Source organism: Cyrtonyx montezumae, unplaced genomic scaffold (assembly GCF_038088225.1).
Source record: "Cyrtonyx montezumae isolate F1298 unplaced genomic scaffold, pur_monq_1.0 scaffold_8, whole genome shotgun sequence".
Lineage (NCBI taxonomy): Eukaryota > Metazoa > Chordata > Aves > Galliformes > Odontophoridae > Cyrtonyx > Cyrtonyx montezumae.
The window spans coordinates 77,067,956-77,087,929 of NW_027072089.1; the positions used below are offsets into that span (position 1 = coordinate 77,067,956).

Below are 19,974 nucleotides of genomic sequence, written 5' to 3' on the forward strand. Positions count from 1 at the left end.
ATCTTTTCTTCAGTAGACAGTCTTCAGAAATAACTAGCACAAAGCAATTTTGAGGGCAAGGGGCAGGAGGATAAAGCTCACTTTCTTTTCCTGTTATGAAAATGAACTCGATTTTGGTGTCTGGTTTGAGAAACAAGGATAGTCAGAGCTAATTTGTAACTCAGCTGAGGTCTGTTTCTTGCCAAATAAAATTAAAATCTTTTTCAACTTTCAGGGATTTAGAGACCACGTTTAATTGGTTTCAAACCCCTGGAGCAACTCCGTCAGTAAACAGGATTAGCTGCAGATATGAGCCCTAAAGCGGGACGCAGGTCAGGTCTTCAGACTCCAGCTCTGCTCTGTAGAAGCAGGCACTTACGGTCTCCTGATGTTTCTGTGTCAGTAGCCATGAAAACTTTTTTACTGCTGAGAAAATCATTGGAACAGTAACTTCCTGCAAGCCCCAAAGGTTTAACTTCACACATCTATAAAAAAAAAAGTATTTGAGTTGACACATAGTAGGGTATCGGATGATACTACTGTGACTATGATGTGATGGCGTGACTGGTAACCTGAAAATGCATGTCTACAAGGCAGAGGCAATTGTATTTCAAGCTGTAGGGATAGCCAAGTGTCCTTTGAGAAGTTGCCATTTTGACTGCACAAATGTACCATGTTGAACCACTTCTTCTGACCGCTCTTGCTGGCAGGACGGGATTAGAACTTTGCTCGTGCTGACCTTTTCATTCAGAGTCCTCCCAGCCATCCAAAAATTGCAAGGAAATCAACACAATTACACAGCCTTTAGCAGCTCAGGTAACTGCCTTCCCAAGTGTAAGCAGGTAGGTCTTTGTCAGTATGCTTGCTCCTCGCAGATAAAATTATCTGGACAACTGCATTAATTAAAAAAAGAACCTAAAATGCTTCAGGGCTCCTTAAAGTTAAGAATAACAACACGATGTTATGACAGGTACAACTTGCAGAGTTTCTGAAAATAGCAGGTTAAAATGTAAATATATTTTAATAAATAATTTTCCTGCAATGTAAAAATAAATGATATTTCCTTTGGCAGTAATAGCTGATTTAATCTTTAGCCAGGAAGTTGTTTTGCTCATAAAATACCACTGTGCTACAGAAAAAAAAATATTATTTTGCTGTTTTGAAAGACTTTTGTAATCCACGATAAACTGGGTGACTCTACTTATGTCCAAGATAGGCGCCAAGAGTGATGCAAGCTCCCACCAGAACCAGACTCAGGATGGTCTTCAGAGAGATCCAGGAGAAATCAAACAAAGGCCTCATACTGTTGCCGTACAACTCCACAAAGGCATCCTAGAAAGGGAAATAAAGGAACATCAGAATCACAGTAGCTCTCTGAGAAAGAAAGGAGAGCTTCTTCAGATGCAGTGGTCCTCCAGCAATCACTACAGTAGAGGAAAAAAAAAAAAAACAGCCCAAAGTGCATCAACATATTAAAATAGTGATTTGGGAGCTATGTTTTTGTGCAGTGCTTAGGACAAAGTTCTCCCGCCTATTTCTTAACAAATACTGCTGTAATTACTTGCAGTCTTACATCTGTATTAGGCATGCCCTGCCCAACAGGAAATATAGTAACAGCATTTTTAAACACAAGCAACTCCCTTTTGGCTCCTGAATGTGTATACACAAAAGCACACAAAGGATAGAACAGAATAGATTGGAATTTCATTCTCCAAACTTTTTGCTTCCCTTGGACACTGGGCATCTATTTTGCAGATCAGTACTTATTGAGTTCCTTAGGGACAGGTTCAGAAGACTCCATGTAGTAGCCACTGAGATGTATCTTCTGTGTGATTGAAGCTGTTAGGGTACACTTCTGCATTACTCTCCTGCTGGCCTTTCATGACTGCCACTGAAAGGGGTGACACCTCACTCCTGCGTTCCTGATAGTCAACCCTCTGATGTAGCACCGACCTGTTTTTCTGCTGCATAAATACAATGGGATTTTGACAAGGCTAGTGATCAGATCAGTAACACTCTGTGCTTAATGTGTTCCTTTCAATCTGCTCACAATTCCTTACAAACATGAAACCTGAGAACATTCAGAGAGGTAAACCACACTGTGTTGCACTAAAGAAATAAATAATGAAGCTAAGTGACTTAGAGAAAAAAAATGAGAGAAAGAATAGCAGAATTTAGAACAACTCTTTCCTTGTGCAACCAATTAAGGTCTGCATCAAACCACACAGATAAACCCATCAGACAGCTACCCATTGTGGGGTTTACATCATTTTCTATTACACTACGCTTCCAACTTTTTTAATGTAAAAGTAAACATTCTCTATTTATGTTCTGTTGCCTTTAGACATTTTGTAATGATACTATGATAGACAGTAACCTGCCTTCTGAAAATGCATATATGTCATGGATTACAGCAAGAACGAAGAGTGACCAGTCTCTGCCATTCAAAACCTTTCAGCCAAATGCATGTCCCATAAATTACATACATTAGATTAGTCTTCATCATTAGCCTTTTCTAGATATTGTCAAAATAAGTGCATTCATGGCTATACCACGAGAGGGCGTGTAAGGGTTTTTTATATCGTACCATTTTGACTCCTGTTCACTGGACCAAGCGAGATGCAAATAAATATGTTTGTAATCTTAAAATGTGTTTTTATAGTAAGTAATATTGGTGTGTCATTGGCAAAGAGTGAGTGTGTCAGTAAAAGAATAGCTAAGGGGTTTGCCCAACAGATTGACCTGAACCATCTTCCTCCTGTTATTTCTCAATGCTTTTTCCTCCAGGTAATCACTTTCAAACTTGAGTATCCAAGACTACATTCTCAAGTGAAGGCCTTTAACCTTTGGGAGCAATGTCTTAATGCAAACTGTTCTTCCCTGAGAAAATTCAACAACTTTTGCATAGCTGTGTTGTGTTTGAAATAGACATTGCCAAACTCTGGCCTCAATATTCTGCTGTCCCGCTGCAGAGTGAAGTACACAGTTTGCTGTGCAGTTCTTTGGACAGCTTCCTTTATTTCTCCTTAAGGCTATGAAGTAATACAATATCTTGAAATGTTACAGACTGGGCTAAATCCTGTTGCCGCCACTGCAGACTCACTGACTTCCATGGGAGCTTTGTCTGGATAGAGAGTTCAAGATCATGCCTTACATAAATACAAGAAGGGTAGAGTTCAAAACTTGGTGATATTATTATGGGTGGAAAACAGAGGAAATGAAAAAAAATACCATAGAAATGCAAGTCATGCAAAAATATTTTAATGTTACATTTCCATGGTTTCTTTCTGCAGGCTGAGTCTCACTTCTGTATAGTTATAACAGCCGATGCTCACCCAGTATCGACTGCAAAATGAGCATACTTTGTCCCTTCTTTCCACCCATGTTTAGCAACACTCAGCCCAGTTTGCCTGGAAGGCCATCCTTAACAATTCAGTAGAACTTGTATTCACTATGAGGATGGATAGAAGGTTACAGTAGAACTCTAAGGCACAGCAAGCATACAGTATAAGGTATGGTTCAAAAGAGGAATGATAACAAAAAACGTGCAGCGTGCAGTGCTTTCTTTTTCTGAGATTATACAACAATAACACAAACCCAACCTAATGGTGTTCGCACTACATATTACAAGTAGCTCTTTATGATCATTCTCCCTCCCCTTCTCAAACATCCTGATTAGGCCTATTTCCGAAGCTTGTTTGAACAGCCTGTCACTATTTGTTTAAGTTTCAAACCTGTTTTAAATAAACACATGTCCATTTTATGCACTAAAACAAGGAGAGGGGGAGGGACCCGTTACTGAAAACTATTTTAGCACTAGGAGAACCCTAAGCAGAATCCCGTCTGTTTCTTAAGGTTTGCTTTCTATAAACCCATGTATTTGTCACTGGATTCTTGTCACCTAAACCAGTCTGTTTAAAATAAGAGAATCTGCACTCAGATCAACAAAATTGCTTTAAACACTTGATGTTGTCTGAAAAGCACTCATTATAATGAATGCAAGGGTCTCCTTGGCAAATGGACCGAGGCAAGTTCTGGCTTGGACAGGCCTGGAAATCTCACACAGTTGAGAAGCAGAAGAGTAGCAGGCCTTTATTTTAAGACCTGCCTATTTGAAATTTAATGGAATGTTACAACCTGGATGTAAAATTATATCAGGGCAGTTAAAAATTATATGGAAAAGAGCTCTTCATCGAGACCTGTAAGTTGCTTGAAAGTAACTTCTTTAGAAGCTTTTACGAGTCAAATCAGCCTGTCATTCATTTATGGCCTACATGCACGCGGACCATTTCAGCACAGCAAGAAGGATGGAAGCAGCAAAGGGAAAAACACTCTGCCTAAGTTCCTTGTGGTCCCCAAGCACCAAAGTGCACACCTCACCTGCATAGGCTTATATGGCAGCCCAAGAGCCCCACTGCCCACAGGGAGGGCAAGTCTCACTCAGGCCCTGGTGGAATTTGTAACCCATGGAGGATAAAGAGGCATGATGGTGATGATGGTGTGCTGAGCCAGGGCTGGCTCAAACCAGAGGCTCCTGATAGCAATACCCCTCTCATCTGCTGGCCCAAACTTGGCAGTGCTGATCCAAGAAATAAACGTCATCTTCAACTACACAACATTTGTTACTTGCACTTGGGTTTTATTTAGTCTCAGTCCTTTTGTAGCTCAGCCTCCATCCCTGCCTGAGAGGCAAGGTCTATCCTCAAGGCTGTGGAGGACGCAATGCTTCCCATACGCTAAGCCCAGCACCGCTTTACTGGCATAAGCACTCCCCCTGAGAAGACCAAGGGAAAAGCCAACCTCAGCATGGCATGCATTTATGGCTGAGGGGGTGGTGGGGAAAGCAAACACAAGGAAGTAAAGACTTCCTTTTTCTACCTGAATCAAACAGCTGTTGAGGAAGTGACTTTATTTCCCTCGTTATCATTGGTTTGACAGGATATCCTCTTGAGCCACATTGTACTGAATGAAGAGCTGGTGAGCCTTCCATTTTACTGAGCCGGAATTGGCTCAGAGCTATTCCCTGCCACCCTCTCTTTGACTCCAAAACAAACACACACCAGCTCCCGACTTTTGAAGAAACCTGCTCAGGTCTGAATGAAACCTTGCTGCCATCTGTCACAGTGGGAGAGGGAATGACATCCACTCCAACGCCAAGATTTAGCAGCTGAATGACTTTTCACTCACCCCTGCCTCAATATGAACAACATAGATTCTCATTAAAGCCCTCGTTCCCATGCGGTAACTCATTTCAGAGGTGATTTGGGGAGAGAGCTGCTTAAGTCGTCTCATGTTGTTTTTTTTTTTTAAGCAGTGAAACCTCATTAAAATGTCATCTTTGAAGCTAATGAGAAAAGTTCTTGGAACATAAAAAAGTAAATGAATCTATAGCTGTTCTCCTGAAGAAATCACAAGTCCTTTATGGAAACCAGAGTACTGAGGAGATGCAAATCAGGACAGCTGAGCCCGATAGTGCTGTGCTAAGATGTGCTGTTTCATAAGGCTGGCATCTTTAGAGCGGCCAGTGTCTCTGTACACTCGGGAATGCTGATATGCTGGCACTCCAGCCAGGTCTACTCCATCAAATTATAACGTGTAGGAAAGGAAGGTGTCACCGTACCACCTCACTGACCACTGGCAGAGAACCTGCTCAGGGAGAGTCTCCAGCATGGCTATGCCTAACCAAATCCCCATCCAGGATGGGTTTTTTAACCCCTCACCTTTGCCTGTAGTAAAAACACATCTATTCTGGACTCTGTTTTCACCATATCCTACATAGCCTTAGAGCTGCAGCTTCAATTAGTTTACCTCTGCATACCATTCTGTTTCTCCAGTGATGCCAGATGTTTGTGACCTTGGACAAAACTGGTTTTCATCACAGCAGTCTCACACATCTTCTTCATTCCATGTTCCTGCCATTTATTTGTTTAAATACTTAGACTGGTGGCCCTATGTCTCAGGGCATGTTTCGCAGCTCTTATGATGCCAGGCTCTCATCGAAGTATATGTAAATTCAAATCAATGGAAATACTATTTGCATAAGGCTGACTAAACATAGCACTCAGATGGAGACATTTATGGGCTAAGGACTAATCGCGGTTAAATTTCTTCATAGGAACTGATGCATATGCTTAGAAATACATAAATAAATTGGACTGATTACAGCAATGGGGGTGACTGTTCCAGTTCATGCTGCTGGAAAGTGAACCCGTTGGCAGACAGATTTCCTCCAGAGTTGACAGAGATGAAGGCTATACCTACACTACGGGGAATGGTCAAGCCATTTCCATTTAAACGTGGGTTTAGCAAGGTACAGATCATTCAGACTTCATGGAAAGCCTCGCACTGTTCAGACGAGGCTGCATTCTTGTTAAACCAAGTCAGCATGAGAAATGTTTCAGCAATTTTGTCTTGGCGTCTCTGCTTAATTCAGTTAGACGTGGCTCTGCAATATGCAAAAGCCCAGACCTAGGGGAGGTTGCCTGATTTTCTTATTCCTGGAAAGGCCCACACTAAAGTGAAGTATTTTTGGCATCAGCTATGCAATGTTACTGGGGCAGTTCATTGGTGGTATTTAATGGGTGCCACTTACGGGAGAGCAAGATTAGCAACAAGAAAGAAAGAAGGCAAGGAGGCAATCCAGAGAAAATCCTCCATATTCAAACAAAGTCAAAGCTGCTTTGTTCGATCCTTGACAAGTTCTTCTCTTCCACATGCTGGAAAGCCCATTCAACCAACTTTCTGTTTTTTTTCTACATTGATATTTAGCAGCCTTAGTTTTAACGTCTGGAGTTATACTACCTGGGCTGAATGGTAGAAGCTGTATATAGTTAATACACAAAAAACTGCACATATTATCACACATCTCAGTTGCACCACAAGCCATTCAGTTTTAGGCCATTTCCTTCTTCTTCCAGTCAAACTTACCAAACCATTTCTAAGTTTACATTCACATTCGGAGGTAAACTTAGCAGATGCCACAGAAATTTGTAGATCACTGGAGGACAGAAAAAGCATCACAAGGTTGCTAAGGCAACTCAAACTCTAATATCACAAACTTGACGGCCCCTGGGGTCTGCTCAAACCCAAGCCATTCTGTGACTCTATGTATGCTTTGCAAAGAAATATAGCATGATGGGAACATTGACAGTCTTAGAATGACTTAAAAGTAAAAATAAAACGTGTCTGAAAGACAACAGGCCTAATTCTCTCAAAGTCTTATCTAAACTCTCAGCAACTTACTTCCAATGTGAGTGATCTTACACTGGAAACAGTCTACCTGATTTAAAAGCACAAATTTGGAAATCTGGTTCTGGCAAGTATTTCTGTACATGCGCACACCATTACATTTCCCACACGCTCCAGCTGCCAGCATCTCTAAGGGTGCAGCAAAAGAGAAAAATCATGTAACAGTCTGAGAAATGGGAACTGAAAGTATATCCTTGTAGAAATGCTACAAGTGCTTTGGCACAGCTTTTGTCACCAGCCCACCACTTTGGCAATAGAGGACTTCGTTAATAAATGTAACCTGCAGTGCCGTGAAAGGGCTCAAGGCACAGGTATTAGCTGAAGTAAACAGGGAAAAGAAAGACAGAAGGAGCAAGGGTTTGCCAAGGGAGGGCTCACTTAGAGAAGTCTCTGCCAGGACAGGCAGTGTGTGTGAATGCATAGGGTGAAATGAAACTAGTCTGAGCAGGTTGTACCATCAACTGAACCACGAGGGACCAGTCACGCATTTTCCCCGCTGCTTGTTTTAACATCTCCTAGGGAAATACTTGATCCCCTGTTTGCTGTCTAAACACAGAGTTATGATCCCCGAACCCCTCAGCTTGCCTGCCATGGCTCTGCCTTGAGCACAGCACACAGAAGCGTTGCTGCGGCTGTAGCACTCTGGCCCCACACCAACCAGTGCTGCACTGCTGCAGAACCTCTGGTAAAAGTTCAGGCAAAGCCACTAGCACCATCTTCAGAAATGCCACGCATTCCTCACATGGCTCAAAGCAGACCTTCACTGTTTTGGTTTTAGATCTTGTGACAATCAGTTGATTTACGAGGGGAAAGAAACTGCAAAGGTTATCTTATGATACATCAGCAGTTTAACAAATAAGCATAAAAGAAAAGCTTGAGCCATATAAAAAATGCTGTAGGCTTAAGTGGGCAAGTAGCTTCTACCAGGGGCCACATGGAAAATATGAATTTATGTATGTATTTTCTTTGGCAAGCAGCAGTTCATTAGCAGCCCACACCATCTTTACTCACCTGTGAAAGCCTTATTTGAGGAAGGGACAAGGCTGAGTTTTTTGGTAATGAATTTCTTATGCCATTTCCTACACCTGCCCCTGTGTGCAGCACCCCAGCATGCACCGCAGAAGCAAGCTGTAAGTCCTCTGCTATCACCTGGCACACAAGTGGGGGAAAGATCTCCAGCATCAGGACGTATTGCATTACTGGATCATCTTGTCAGGCTGCTTTAAAGGTTTCTCAGTGGCTTGCCCTATGTTTTGATCACCTTATAGCCAAGGGGTAATGGTAAATTAACACAATGGGAAGGTCCTGGCCCATATCAGCTCACAAGAGACTGCCTTTTGGTCCAAGTGCCTCCACTCCACTCCTCCTGTCTGTTCACCACAAAACCACAAGACTTGGGAGACCAGTGATGGGTGACCAAGCAGAGAAAGGAGTTAGGAGAGGCTGTGAAGAAAGTGGAAACTCAGAATGAGTAAACTGCCTCACTAGCACAGGGTGAAAGCACCCTGTTGTCACAGAGAGCTGAATCCTCCTGTCACCCCAAGACAGCTTTATGAGCTGCCTTACCTGACAGGCACTCATAGGGCGGGCTGGGAAAACTTCAAGTCTTCTGTTCATCCAGAAAGCCCTTTGGCAAATACTATCAAGTAAGAGCTAATAGCAACTATATGAAAAGAATGAGGAAAATCAGGGTGTGAGTATACAGTTCACAAACAGATTGTAGGGCTTTGTTGTGCTATTCAAACCAGCTCTTAAGTTAATTTGTATACACAGTTGTAACACACTAACTTTATCAGTAAAGGGACCAGCACTAACAAGGAAATGTTGTAAAAGAAAGGAAAAAAGAATGCTCACCTGTCTCCAAGGATCTAGGCTTGAAAGTAAAGAACTCCAAAGGAGGGATCTCCAACAAGAGATCCTTCCTCAGTGGCAGTCAGCCCTTAAATGAAATCTAAGAGGGGTTGAGCCTGACTCCACCCCTTCTGGTTGCACAGATGAATTGCCTTCACCTGTGCTGATCAGGTCTTTCCTTCAGGTGCTCATTCAGTGGTTCAGGCTGTGACTCAGCAGTCCCCATACAATAACCATACAAAAACAAAATAAGAAGGCTTAGTGGAATGCAAATAATCTCTGCCCCTCTGCCCCCGAAGCCAACACCAAAAACAGCAGCAGGCATCCCACAGGAGAAGTGCTAATAATTCCCTTTGCCAGGGCCCACCTGCTCTTTCCTCCTTTCTAGTCCTTCCTCCCTCCCAGAAGCAAGTACCATAAGGACACTGGACAGAGACAGACCTCTGACCCTTGTGCATGCTTTAATTTGTCTGTAAATGGAATGACATATAGCTGATACATGAAAGGGCGCTATGTCCGTGTGTTTCCTCTTAGTGGAAAGCTTTGAAAAATGTCAGACACAAGTAGCAGGAGAAAAAGGGTCATTTTGTACTACAGAGGCTGTGCCAGTGTCACTGCTCTGGACAAACCCCTTGATGGAGACAAGGCTTATGCCATCAAAGGAGGCTCCAGCATGGTTGAAATACCTCTCAGACAACATGACCTGCACTGACAGAAAGACTCTTCTACCTAGTGTTAAGTCTACATAAGTCTACCTCGTGGGAAGAGGAGCCATGCCAAAAAAAGTTATCTCTGCAGACTACCAATGTGATTTTTTCCCCACGAGATAGTTAAGCTGGCCAGATTTCGTTAGATAGACCTAAGGAACTATTTGTAAAATGAGACTGTAATTTATTTTAAATCAGATGGGTCTGTGCACTTGCTGTGCACTCAAAGTCATTTTTACTGTCAAAGAGATCTATATCTTGGGCAACAGTGAGGTTTTAAAAACTTAATGCCAAAAATTAAGGCTGTAGTGGGTTCTTCTTCCGGTGGTGATGTGTAGTTCCCAATGAAGTAAGGTGATGTTCCTGAGCTCTGTAGCTATCAATTGCATCTCCTGCGGGTGCTGCAGGGCAGAAATCTCAGCTCTCCCATGTAGCAGATGCAGGAGGCAGAGGCTGTGCTGCTGCAGGATGATGGACATGAGGGTGGTCACACTGCTGTCACGGGAGCCTGAAGCACCTCTATCAACAAGTTACACACACGCATCCTTGGGAACAGCTGAAATACAGCTCAGCCTGCATTCCTATGGCCAGTCATTCAAAACAGAAACTAAAGGATTTGGTTAACTGCTTTTTTTTTTTTTTTTTTTTTTTAATGCCTGCGTGTCCTTGCAGATCATTCACAAAGAGCTGAGCATTTATATTTCCTGTTGACGAACTTTGAAAGGGAGAATGCCAATGGAAATTGGATCTCTTAATGAACAAATTCTGTGGACAGCAAGTCAGATGCAAATTCATGAAGTATTTAAATCTGCTGCTGTGACCTTGAACTAACACTGCTAGGAAGCAGAAGGCCCTTCACTTAGGCAGGAAAGACTAGTTAATTACTTGGTGCGTTGGTGTTTCCAAGGGAGCAGAAATGTCATGCTAAAGTTCAGATACTCAAAAGGAAGGACTAAGAAACAAAATCACAAATATCAGCCAAAAACAAACAAACAAACAAAAAAAACAAAAACAAAACAGAATAATGCATTACGTATGAAATCAGTGCTTGAAAGCTTTCCCACTTTGTAAAAATAAATACAATTTCACAGATTGGAAGCTGCAGATGAAAATGGTTATAAGGCCCAAAACCTAGCCATTTGCTTTTCTGAAAAATTCTACACGCAGGTGGGTCTGCATGGCAGAATGCAGTTCTAAGGAGAGAAAGAGGGAGCTGACCTCATGCCAAACAAGCTGGTCCAGGGGCAGGTGTATGGATGCAAGTGCTATAGGTGTGTAAGAACAGTACTGCAGGCAGGCTAACTATTCCTGCTGTGAAACTTGTGCAACTACTGCTTAGGCACAGCTCATCTACCAGAAAGAATTGTTGGCTTCATTTGTGCACAAAGACCTACAGCGCTGCCGTCTCTGTGCAGCAATTTGTTCAGTGACTCCTGCCCAAGCAGCTGCTGCTGGAAGGCCAGGCTCTCTTGCCCAGGCACTTCCCAGTAGCCTCAAGAATTTCATTAAAGCATTCATCTGCCCTCACCGAAGTGCCAGAGGAAGTGGTTGCAGGAGCTGAGGGATTCGTGTGTGGTGGAGGGAGAAGGACTGGATGTGGAAGTAGGTATGGCAGTTATCTAGAGGATCAAATACAAATAACTTCTGTGTGCAATGCCTCCTGTGACTGTCTCTCTTTGAGTGATGACCTGTGTCCATCTTGCCCTTCTCTGCATCACAGTTCAGCCATTATGGTCATCCTGCTTCTTATCCTGCAAGCCTTCCAACACAGATGTCTGCTGCTCCTGCCCCAGAGTGGGAAGGCACCAGGACTGTTTCCACCAGCTCTGTAACAGGAGGAGCTTCCCACCACAGTGGCAACCCTCAGCTGGGAATCTATGGCTGGAGTCCAGTGTATAAAGTGACATAACCCCCCGGGAGCTGCCTTCAGAATCTCCTATAATTAACTGTTGCTGCTATAAGTTTAGACAAACCCAGGAAATCACATGCAAAATTCTGTCTGATTTGCTATCTAATCTTCTTCTATCTAGGTTCTTGTACCACACACATTGCTGTGGTATCTGAGCATCTTGGTGCCTGGATGCAACTCAGTTGAACCCTTTTCAAACTAAGCTGCCGGCCAAACACTTCTCCTACCTGCAGCCAACTGTTTCACTATGAACAAACTGCAAAGAAGCATCTTCAAAGGCTCCCCCAACATACCAGCTTCTCTTGTCTTCCTTTCCCAGATAATGTAAGATTGGGAAACTTGCCAAGCATCACGCTAAACCAAAAGAGACATTCAAATTGCTGCAAGTATAAGAGCCAAGGGAGCCCAGACTGCCAGAATGTTATTGCAGCAGTCTCAAGGAGCTCATGGCATTAAGACTTCATTTTGTTGTGTGCCTGCCTGTCTAGGAGATGCATCACTGGAGGCCAGAAAAGCATTGCTTCCTCAATATTAAATACTAGTGGCTTGGACAACTGCAAGCCATTTGTTAGCTTCAAGCCTTTGAATCAGTTTTCTTTCTTTTAAGATTGGAGGCATTTGATCCTGTGGTTACTGTTGCTTGAAACAGAACTGCTGCCTTCAATAGGGTTTCAAATACACCTGTTTCTGGTGAGCATACAATCAAAGCAGGAATGCAGAAGAGGACCAACAGTCAAAAAAGTGATGAAAAGAAGCTGTGCTATTTCTGGATGAGAAATACTAGATATAGGTTTGACTGATTTAAGCCCCTGTAGAGGAAGAGAAAAGTTCAGAACTTATCTACACTTTAACTGTAAAGGAGTCCTCCCACCCAGGATGAACAACTTATACTGATATCAAAGAGTATTCTGAGTCATTAACTGAAATATGTTATGCTGGTAGAAGACGGTTATATCAGCAAGATTTTGCCTACATAAGGATTTGCACCAGCACAGTTTATATCCCTAAAAGAAGTCAGATGCTGAACCAACTTTACATACCATACAGTGCAAACAAGGGCTGAAAATGGGGAAAATCTTGCAGGCCAATGTTTTGGGCTGTGTGCTTGTTCTTACAAATCTGTGCTTTAAAAGTTCCTGTATGTGTATAATGACAGCAGTTAAAATAAAAAGCAATCACCTAGAGCAACAAGAAACTAAAAGTAATCTAAAATCCCTTCTTTGTTTTGTCTATTGATTCCCACAGCTTTATTCACAGAGGTGGTGGGAGTCAGCGAAAGAAGCTGAGATGAGCCTATGATCACAGTATTAAGTTGATTTGACTATTAGATAACTTTAATTTAAATGTTCCCCACGGGGTTTTTGGTATTTTTTTTTCCTTATTTACTTCTTGAGACCATTTAATACTTTGACCTGAAGGAAGAAGATTTTGCACAAGCAAGCGGATTAAAGGTTCAAATTAGTTAAAGATGAAACAAATCTATTCATTCACCAAAGCCTAGTGTTCCCAGTGCCACCAATAATATTATCATATATTAAACTGTTAATATGCTTGAAATGCAGAAAAAAGGCATTTTAAGCATAGGTTACAGGTGGCATTTGCTTAAAAAAAAAACAAACAGTACCAATCCATTGCACACTTTTTGCTTAACTTTATCCCTTCCAAGTGGACATCCTGTATGTCTGTAATAACCATGGGATATTAAATGGGCTCTTGTCATGCCTGTTTCATCTGGTATGCTGCTTTTATCATCTTTGTCATTGATAACCACTACTAAATTGTACCTCTTAAATTGCACCTTTTTCATAACTTAGGGTGGGTTTTTCGTTTTTTTTTTTTTCATTCTTTGTGCAGGTACTCATTTTCCATGTGTTTCTTCAGCTATTACTTGTGTGACTCCTTGTTCCCTTTGAGGATGGGCTGAGGGCTGGGGCTGTTCAGCATGTTCAGCATGGCTCTGGGTACACCTCATTGCAGCCTTGCAGTATCCAAAGAGGGAACTATAAGAAGGAAGAGCCATCCAACACAATTATATGATTCTATGGTTCCTTCTTTCTATGCCTATGCGACCTTCCTTCCTTCATTAAATGTTTTTAATATTAATTTTAATGCACGTGGTATTGCCTTGCATGGTTTCTGCAAAGCATACACATACAGAAGTTACACCTTTTCATGCTCTATAATTGCTCTATAGAGTCGAACTTAATACAAACAACAAGGCTGTCACTGTGCCAGCTAATCATGCTTAAGCTGTGATCCCAGCAGGTTTTAACTGCAGCTGGATGCCACAGTGCTAAGTGCAACTCAGGTGAACGTAATTGCAAAGTCACATGTGCTGTGAGGCAGCATCATTCTAGTGGGACTCTTCAAAGTTGTGTTCTGACACAGATGTCAACTTAACATGAAGAACAGCCCTACTGAATGCTCTGTGAGGCTGCAACACACATTTTGTGTCTCAGAGAGAGCTAAACTGCAATAGTGTTCCTAGAAAGGGAAACAGAGTTGGGCAGAAGTGTTCGAAACCTGTGAAGTCAGCAAAATATCCTGTTGGAAAGCAGGAACACCAGGGCACTGTATAGCTGTGGTTCAGTCCACTCAGTGAATACCCAACATACAGAAGGTGAAACACAAGTGGTAAGCTTTATCATGAAGCTGGTAGCCACTGAGCCATATGAGCTCTCCAAAGGTTTTCAGTCTCCTGGGAGAGGGAACAGCTTCTAAAGTCCTTCTCTGGTCAATTTTTAAGAGTAGACTCAGGAGAAGACAGATGAAGTTGCTCTTTGTTTGATTTCTTCGACAGTAAAGTATGTCCTTAAGTAACAGTTTTTTAAAAAAACTGAAGTAATACCACCTTGAAGAGATGAAAGTTTTGATCAATGAATGTAAGAGCTGCTCTACTGAATTAGCCTTGTGGTCCATCTAGACATTAAGACTTAGTGAGTCACTATTATCAGTTTGTGATTAACATCAGAGTTAAGACTTTCCTTTTGGATGTCACTTTTCCAAGATGATGTTGCACAAGGTGTCAAGAAATCTGTTCTAATATGTGTTCCTCCTGATCTATTTGATCAAGCATAGGTGAGCAACCAAAGTTCCTGTTACTACAGTTTTATTGTCAGCTGGAGTTTAACATTACTCACTCTGTTTCCTTTTCTTAAGCTGAAGATTAGCAACAAAGAGCTGCTAACGTCCTTACTTTCCTAAACTTGTTAAAACACTTTTGAATCTCTTCTTTCGAATGTCTTTGTCTTCGGAGATTCAGTTGCGTAGTGCTTGCCACTTAAAGTTCATCTAAATAGTGCTTATGCTATGCTATCCTTCTGTACAGCAGTATCTCCTCTACTTCTATGGACCAGTCTTTCCTTCCCAAACACTTTGTAGGTCAATACAATGTTGCAGCACTATATTTCCCTACTGCCCATTATAATTGAAATCATCCTCCACAGCAAGTACTCCAATTGTTCTTTTGCTTTTAAGATTGTTAAATTTGTTTAAATACTCACACTCACTCAACTCTTACATCCGATACCTTCCCAGTTTTACTGAATTCCCTTCTATGCTTTGAACAAAATTACAATTCTCTGATGAACATAATTGGCATCACATTCCCTGAATTCACAAAGTGCTGCCATATACACAGATGTCTTTAATAGACATATCTGACTAATATGTTCCCCAGATCCTCATAACTTCTGGCTTATTCGCCATGTCTACTTCTGTTCTGATTCTCTTCATTTTCAAGTCTCCCTCTTCCCCAGGTTTCCTCATTATCTCTCAAAGTAAAATGTTATCCTGCGCAATCATTTTGGCCACACTCAGGTGCAGAGATCCTGCTGCCCTGATGGACTTGCGTATGAAACTAGGAACAACTTAGTCAAAGTGCCATCGTGGAGCCAGAGTTTGTCCATCTATGTAGTCAAACTAAATTAGTTCCCAGACACTCACTTACTCATGAGAAAAGCTCATCCAGTGCCTCATGATGTCCACAGTTTTTACTGAAATTAAAAAGCTTGCCAAGTTCCTGTTCTTTTGACTGCATTCACTGGGACAACTGGGGTTGTTTGTCTTGCTGGTCTCATTCTGACTGATGGGAAACCATGTTCTGTGATAGCATCTTCAGGAGGGTGATCTAACCCTTGGCTCTGGCTTCTTAAAACAAAGCCTTGGCCAGCCTGTATCTAAGGGCCACCCTTCCCGCCCACATGACATTTCATCCTCTGAGCTTCCTCAATTTCTCACAGACATTTCTGGCATTTCAGAATATTTGGAAGTGAAGAAGCAGAAGCGTTATGGGATCTAAGATCCTTAACAGAAGGTAACATATTTTAAGTAGTCCCCTAATCAAAATAAGAATTGCTGTCTTTTTGTCTGCCCCCCCTTTAATTAAAATAATTAGAAATAACTAAAATGTGAGCTTTTGCTTGTGCAAATAATGGTCGATAGCAGCACTTCCCAAGAGAGATCTTTCTCATCACTATAATGTATTTCATTTCCCTCAATCTTCAAAAACTATGCTCTCAAGTTAGATTCCTAAACACATGAGTAGGCACTTAAATGAACAGACTGTTTTCCTCTTTTGATTGTCTGAGAATAGCTAGGTGACAGCCTTTAAAAGTTTTGGACCAAGTGATATATTTTGAAGCTGCAGTTTGAATGGAGACAAGGGAAGCTGAACTCACGATTCTAATTCTAATATTCTAATATTCCACATTAAGAAGAATTGCATTGATAATCATGACATTAAAATTGAGGTGTTAAAAATCTTTTCTGAAAACCATGTTTACATTTTCTGCACTATTTATTTAACGGGGACCGGAATGAGAAATGAGATGGTGAGAACAGAAAAAAACTTTCCAAGGGGAAGAGAGAAGGAACTAGAACTAGTCCTGTAAGAAAGTAACCAAAGAACTGAACGAGGAGTCCAAAGAATAGTGAGTGACAGGGAGAGTGAACACAGACATGGAGCCTCCACATTCCCAGTCCTCATGCAAGAAAAAGAGGTATTTCAGTTAAATAAAGGAATGATAAAAGTTCAAGGCTGGTAAGGCAAAGTATTTTTTCACAGGATCCACAACTAGACCATCAGATTCACTGTTATGGGATGTAGAGACAGTGAGTTTAGCAAGCTTCAAAGAATAATAAACTACTTCTGCAGTGAACAAAACCTTGTGATAGTTAATCCAAAATCATAAAAATTGAGAGCCTTCTGCTTGAAGGATTTCATCAGTCTCTGAATTCCTGGGATTAGTGTAAGTTCTTCATGAGGACTATGCAGGGCAGAGGAGGGGCCGGGAAAGAGATTATTCTACATCTGCCTCTTGTGAGCACATTGTGGGTACAGCCTGCATTGGCTGGATCATGATTCTGAAGAAGGCGGCATATATTAATTCTTATGTATTGGTTAGGCAGGGGAAGTCTGTGTTCCTCAATGTTTTAATTAGATTTAGATTTTTCCAAATTTTTTAGTATCCATTTGACTAAAAATGGCTCTGACTTAGACAGAACCCATGGATCCCTAAGTTAACATTCATATAGAGATTTTAAAAATAAACAATATTGTACCTTTAACCTAAGAAAAAAATATGGTGTCTCTTTTTATCCTAAAAATGAATATTATCGTTTAGTATTTAAATAAATAAATAAATAAATGCTGGTAGTTAAATGCAAGTCATCATAACAGGTTAAGAAAGTTCAAGGGAGATTACTTAAGTTCTTCAATCTTAAAAAGAACACTTTTTAAAAATCCATAGTGAAAACAAAACAGTAAACAACAATGACTTGGCCTAATAAAAATGAAAGAAATAATAATTAAACATGTAATGAAAGTAGAAAAAAAAAAGAGGGAGAAAATTTATTTTGTATTAAGAAAAAAAATAGCTATGTTCTTGATTTATTTGAAAATGAAGCTCAACAACCTGCTAATGGATCTTAATCCTGTGCCAGGGTGTAAATCACTACTGTTCACATATGGCTGCCTTCAGTCTTTTTGGCCAGCTATAGATGACTGATGGTCATCTCTAGCTGGAGGCCATCTAGAGAGGCCTCCTTGCACAGTGTGGGGTCAATGGTGACCACTGGCTGCTGAGATAACACGCGGACAGAAAGCCCCAGTGCCACCAGTGTCCCCTGGGCAGCCTGGCTAATGGCATCAGTTAAGGACACTGGGGTAGATGAAGCTCTACCAAACTTTGGAGGGGCAGCCAGACTCTGTGGACCCAAGGCTAGAGGGGAGGCTGGAGTGTGGATATCTGCCAGGTGCTGATGCCCTGACAGAGGTCACTCATAGGATTGGGGCCTTAGGCTGTCTGCCTGCATGTGATGGTACTACAGAAAATAACAAAACCATGCTGAAGTATACAAGGCTGCATCAGTCTTTTGCTCGCTCTCTACTCTCCCAAAGATGATTCCATTTATTTTTGGGTTTTTTTTCAGCCTTGAATGTCCTTCATTTCCTCTCCTTTTCAGTTCCACATCACTCTATTATGTATTTTTAGATAGATGTATGTGTGTGTTTTTAATGACATGAAGTGTTTTCAGAGAAAAGAAAATGGTGCACAGAACTGTGTCTGCAGTGTGCCAAGGGTAGCATGCTGGTGTCTTTCTCACAGTCAGCAGTGCCTCCCCAGCTCCCTTCCTCCCTGTGCAAGCACTTTCACTCCTTTCCTTTCAGACCACTAACCAACCACTGCTGATCACCTCTCATGCCCCAGCCCACCACTTTCACTCTCAGTCACTTGCCCACTACTGTCACTCATTCAGGGTGCATCTCACCCAACCCTTGCAGACGCCCACTCCTTCTTGCTCACCTCTTGAAGCCTTTCATGCAGGCAGTGATATTCAACAGCAAGCGCTGTCGGTACTGTGGTAGATACAGAAAATTCGAAGCATAAGAGAACTGAGTGATAATGGCACTTGGGGACATGGATTAGTGGGCATGGTGGGGATAGGTCAATAGTTGGACTTGATAATCTTAAGAGATCTTTTTCAACCTATGATTCTAGGTGGGAAATTCCTTATTCAGAAGATTTGGCAGTTCTGGCTGTGTTAGAGGAACTGCAGAGGTTCATATGCTTCAAGCACTTCTGCAGTGCAACAACTACACCCATAGGCAGGTCTCCTCAGGTTCAGTAAGTATAATGACAGAGAGTGAGAATCTCTTCCAGAAGATGAGGCTCTTTGAGAGAAGAAGGAGCCTAACGTGGGTATCTCCAGCTGCCTTTTGGAGAAACCTCTCACTCTGTTGACTGTATGGGGAAAGTCCTCACCTACATACCCGAGTGTGAATGCCCCATGTAATCTCTGTATCTCGGTTCATCATCTGGGGATGGTGGTCATAAAATGCTTGACTGAGGCATGTGGAGGAGTGTTCCTGGAAGGTGAGTGTTACTGCAGCTGTAGATCAGCTCCCACAGTGGGAAATTACTGGTTTCTCTGCACGTGCACAGAGCTGGGAAGTCCCATGCAAAGATGCTGTCCATGCCTGCTCAGATCAATGATATATATGCATTTCTCTGTTAGTTTGGAAAAATGGGTCATCATAGTTTCTTTTGCAAGTTATATATCACAGCAAATGTCTTCAGTGGTTTTATACTCCTACATTAGTTTGCTCTAGTAAAATAAAGGCTTCCATTTGCATTTGCATCTCTCATCATTTTTTGCATGTAAAATAATAATGAAATCTCTCAACTACTCTTCAACCTGAGCACTGCTTATCTTTTCCTTCAGCTTGCTGTTAAATGAAATACCGTTTCAAGTTGAGGGAGGCATTATTTGACAGAACAATAGATATCACTTAACACCTGTCAAGTTAAAGAGTAACTGGAAGCTACTACATTCTGATCCATTATATAATGTAAGTGTTATGCAGAATCCATACACACTTTTCCATGTAAATAAATATTTAGACCAAATATTGGAGATATATGTACAGGTGTATATATTTATATATATGCTTATGTTTGAAAAATTGTGTCCATGTATGTTTATTGCTGAAGAGATTCAACAAGTAAGTGAAAAATCAAGATCCATGTAAAGAAATCATTTTGTTACAGCTTTCACAGGTAATGACCATGCCCTGAACTGTTCTGGTTGGTTACAGTAGAGCTCACAGCAGAGTGCTTATAGATGCAGTATATCCATCTTAGACACTGTAAGGGCTGAGGGCTGAGTGCTAGAGCCTGCACTTTCCTTATGCATTTCTTTTCTCCACAGATTTGGTGTCAACAGAAAGAGCTCCCCAATCTTTGGTCTTCAACAAACAAAGCAAATGTTTCCAGAGTT

General features: G+C 41.6%; 1 protein-coding gene across 1 annotated transcript in view; it reads right to left on the reverse strand.

Annotated features, from left to right (window-relative positions):
• Positions 1 to 474: 474 nt before the first annotated feature.
• Positions 475 to 19,974, reverse strand: part of BCL2 (BCL2 apoptosis regulator) — an 85,494-nt gene continuing 65,994 nt past the window's right edge. The window contains exon 2 of the mRNA XM_065753143.1: positions 475 to 1,311. Coding sequence (XP_065609215.1) covers positions 1,177 to 1,311 — 135 coding nt within the window. The 3' untranslated portion in view covers positions 475 to 1,176. The remainder of the gene's footprint in view (positions 1,312 to 19,974) is intronic.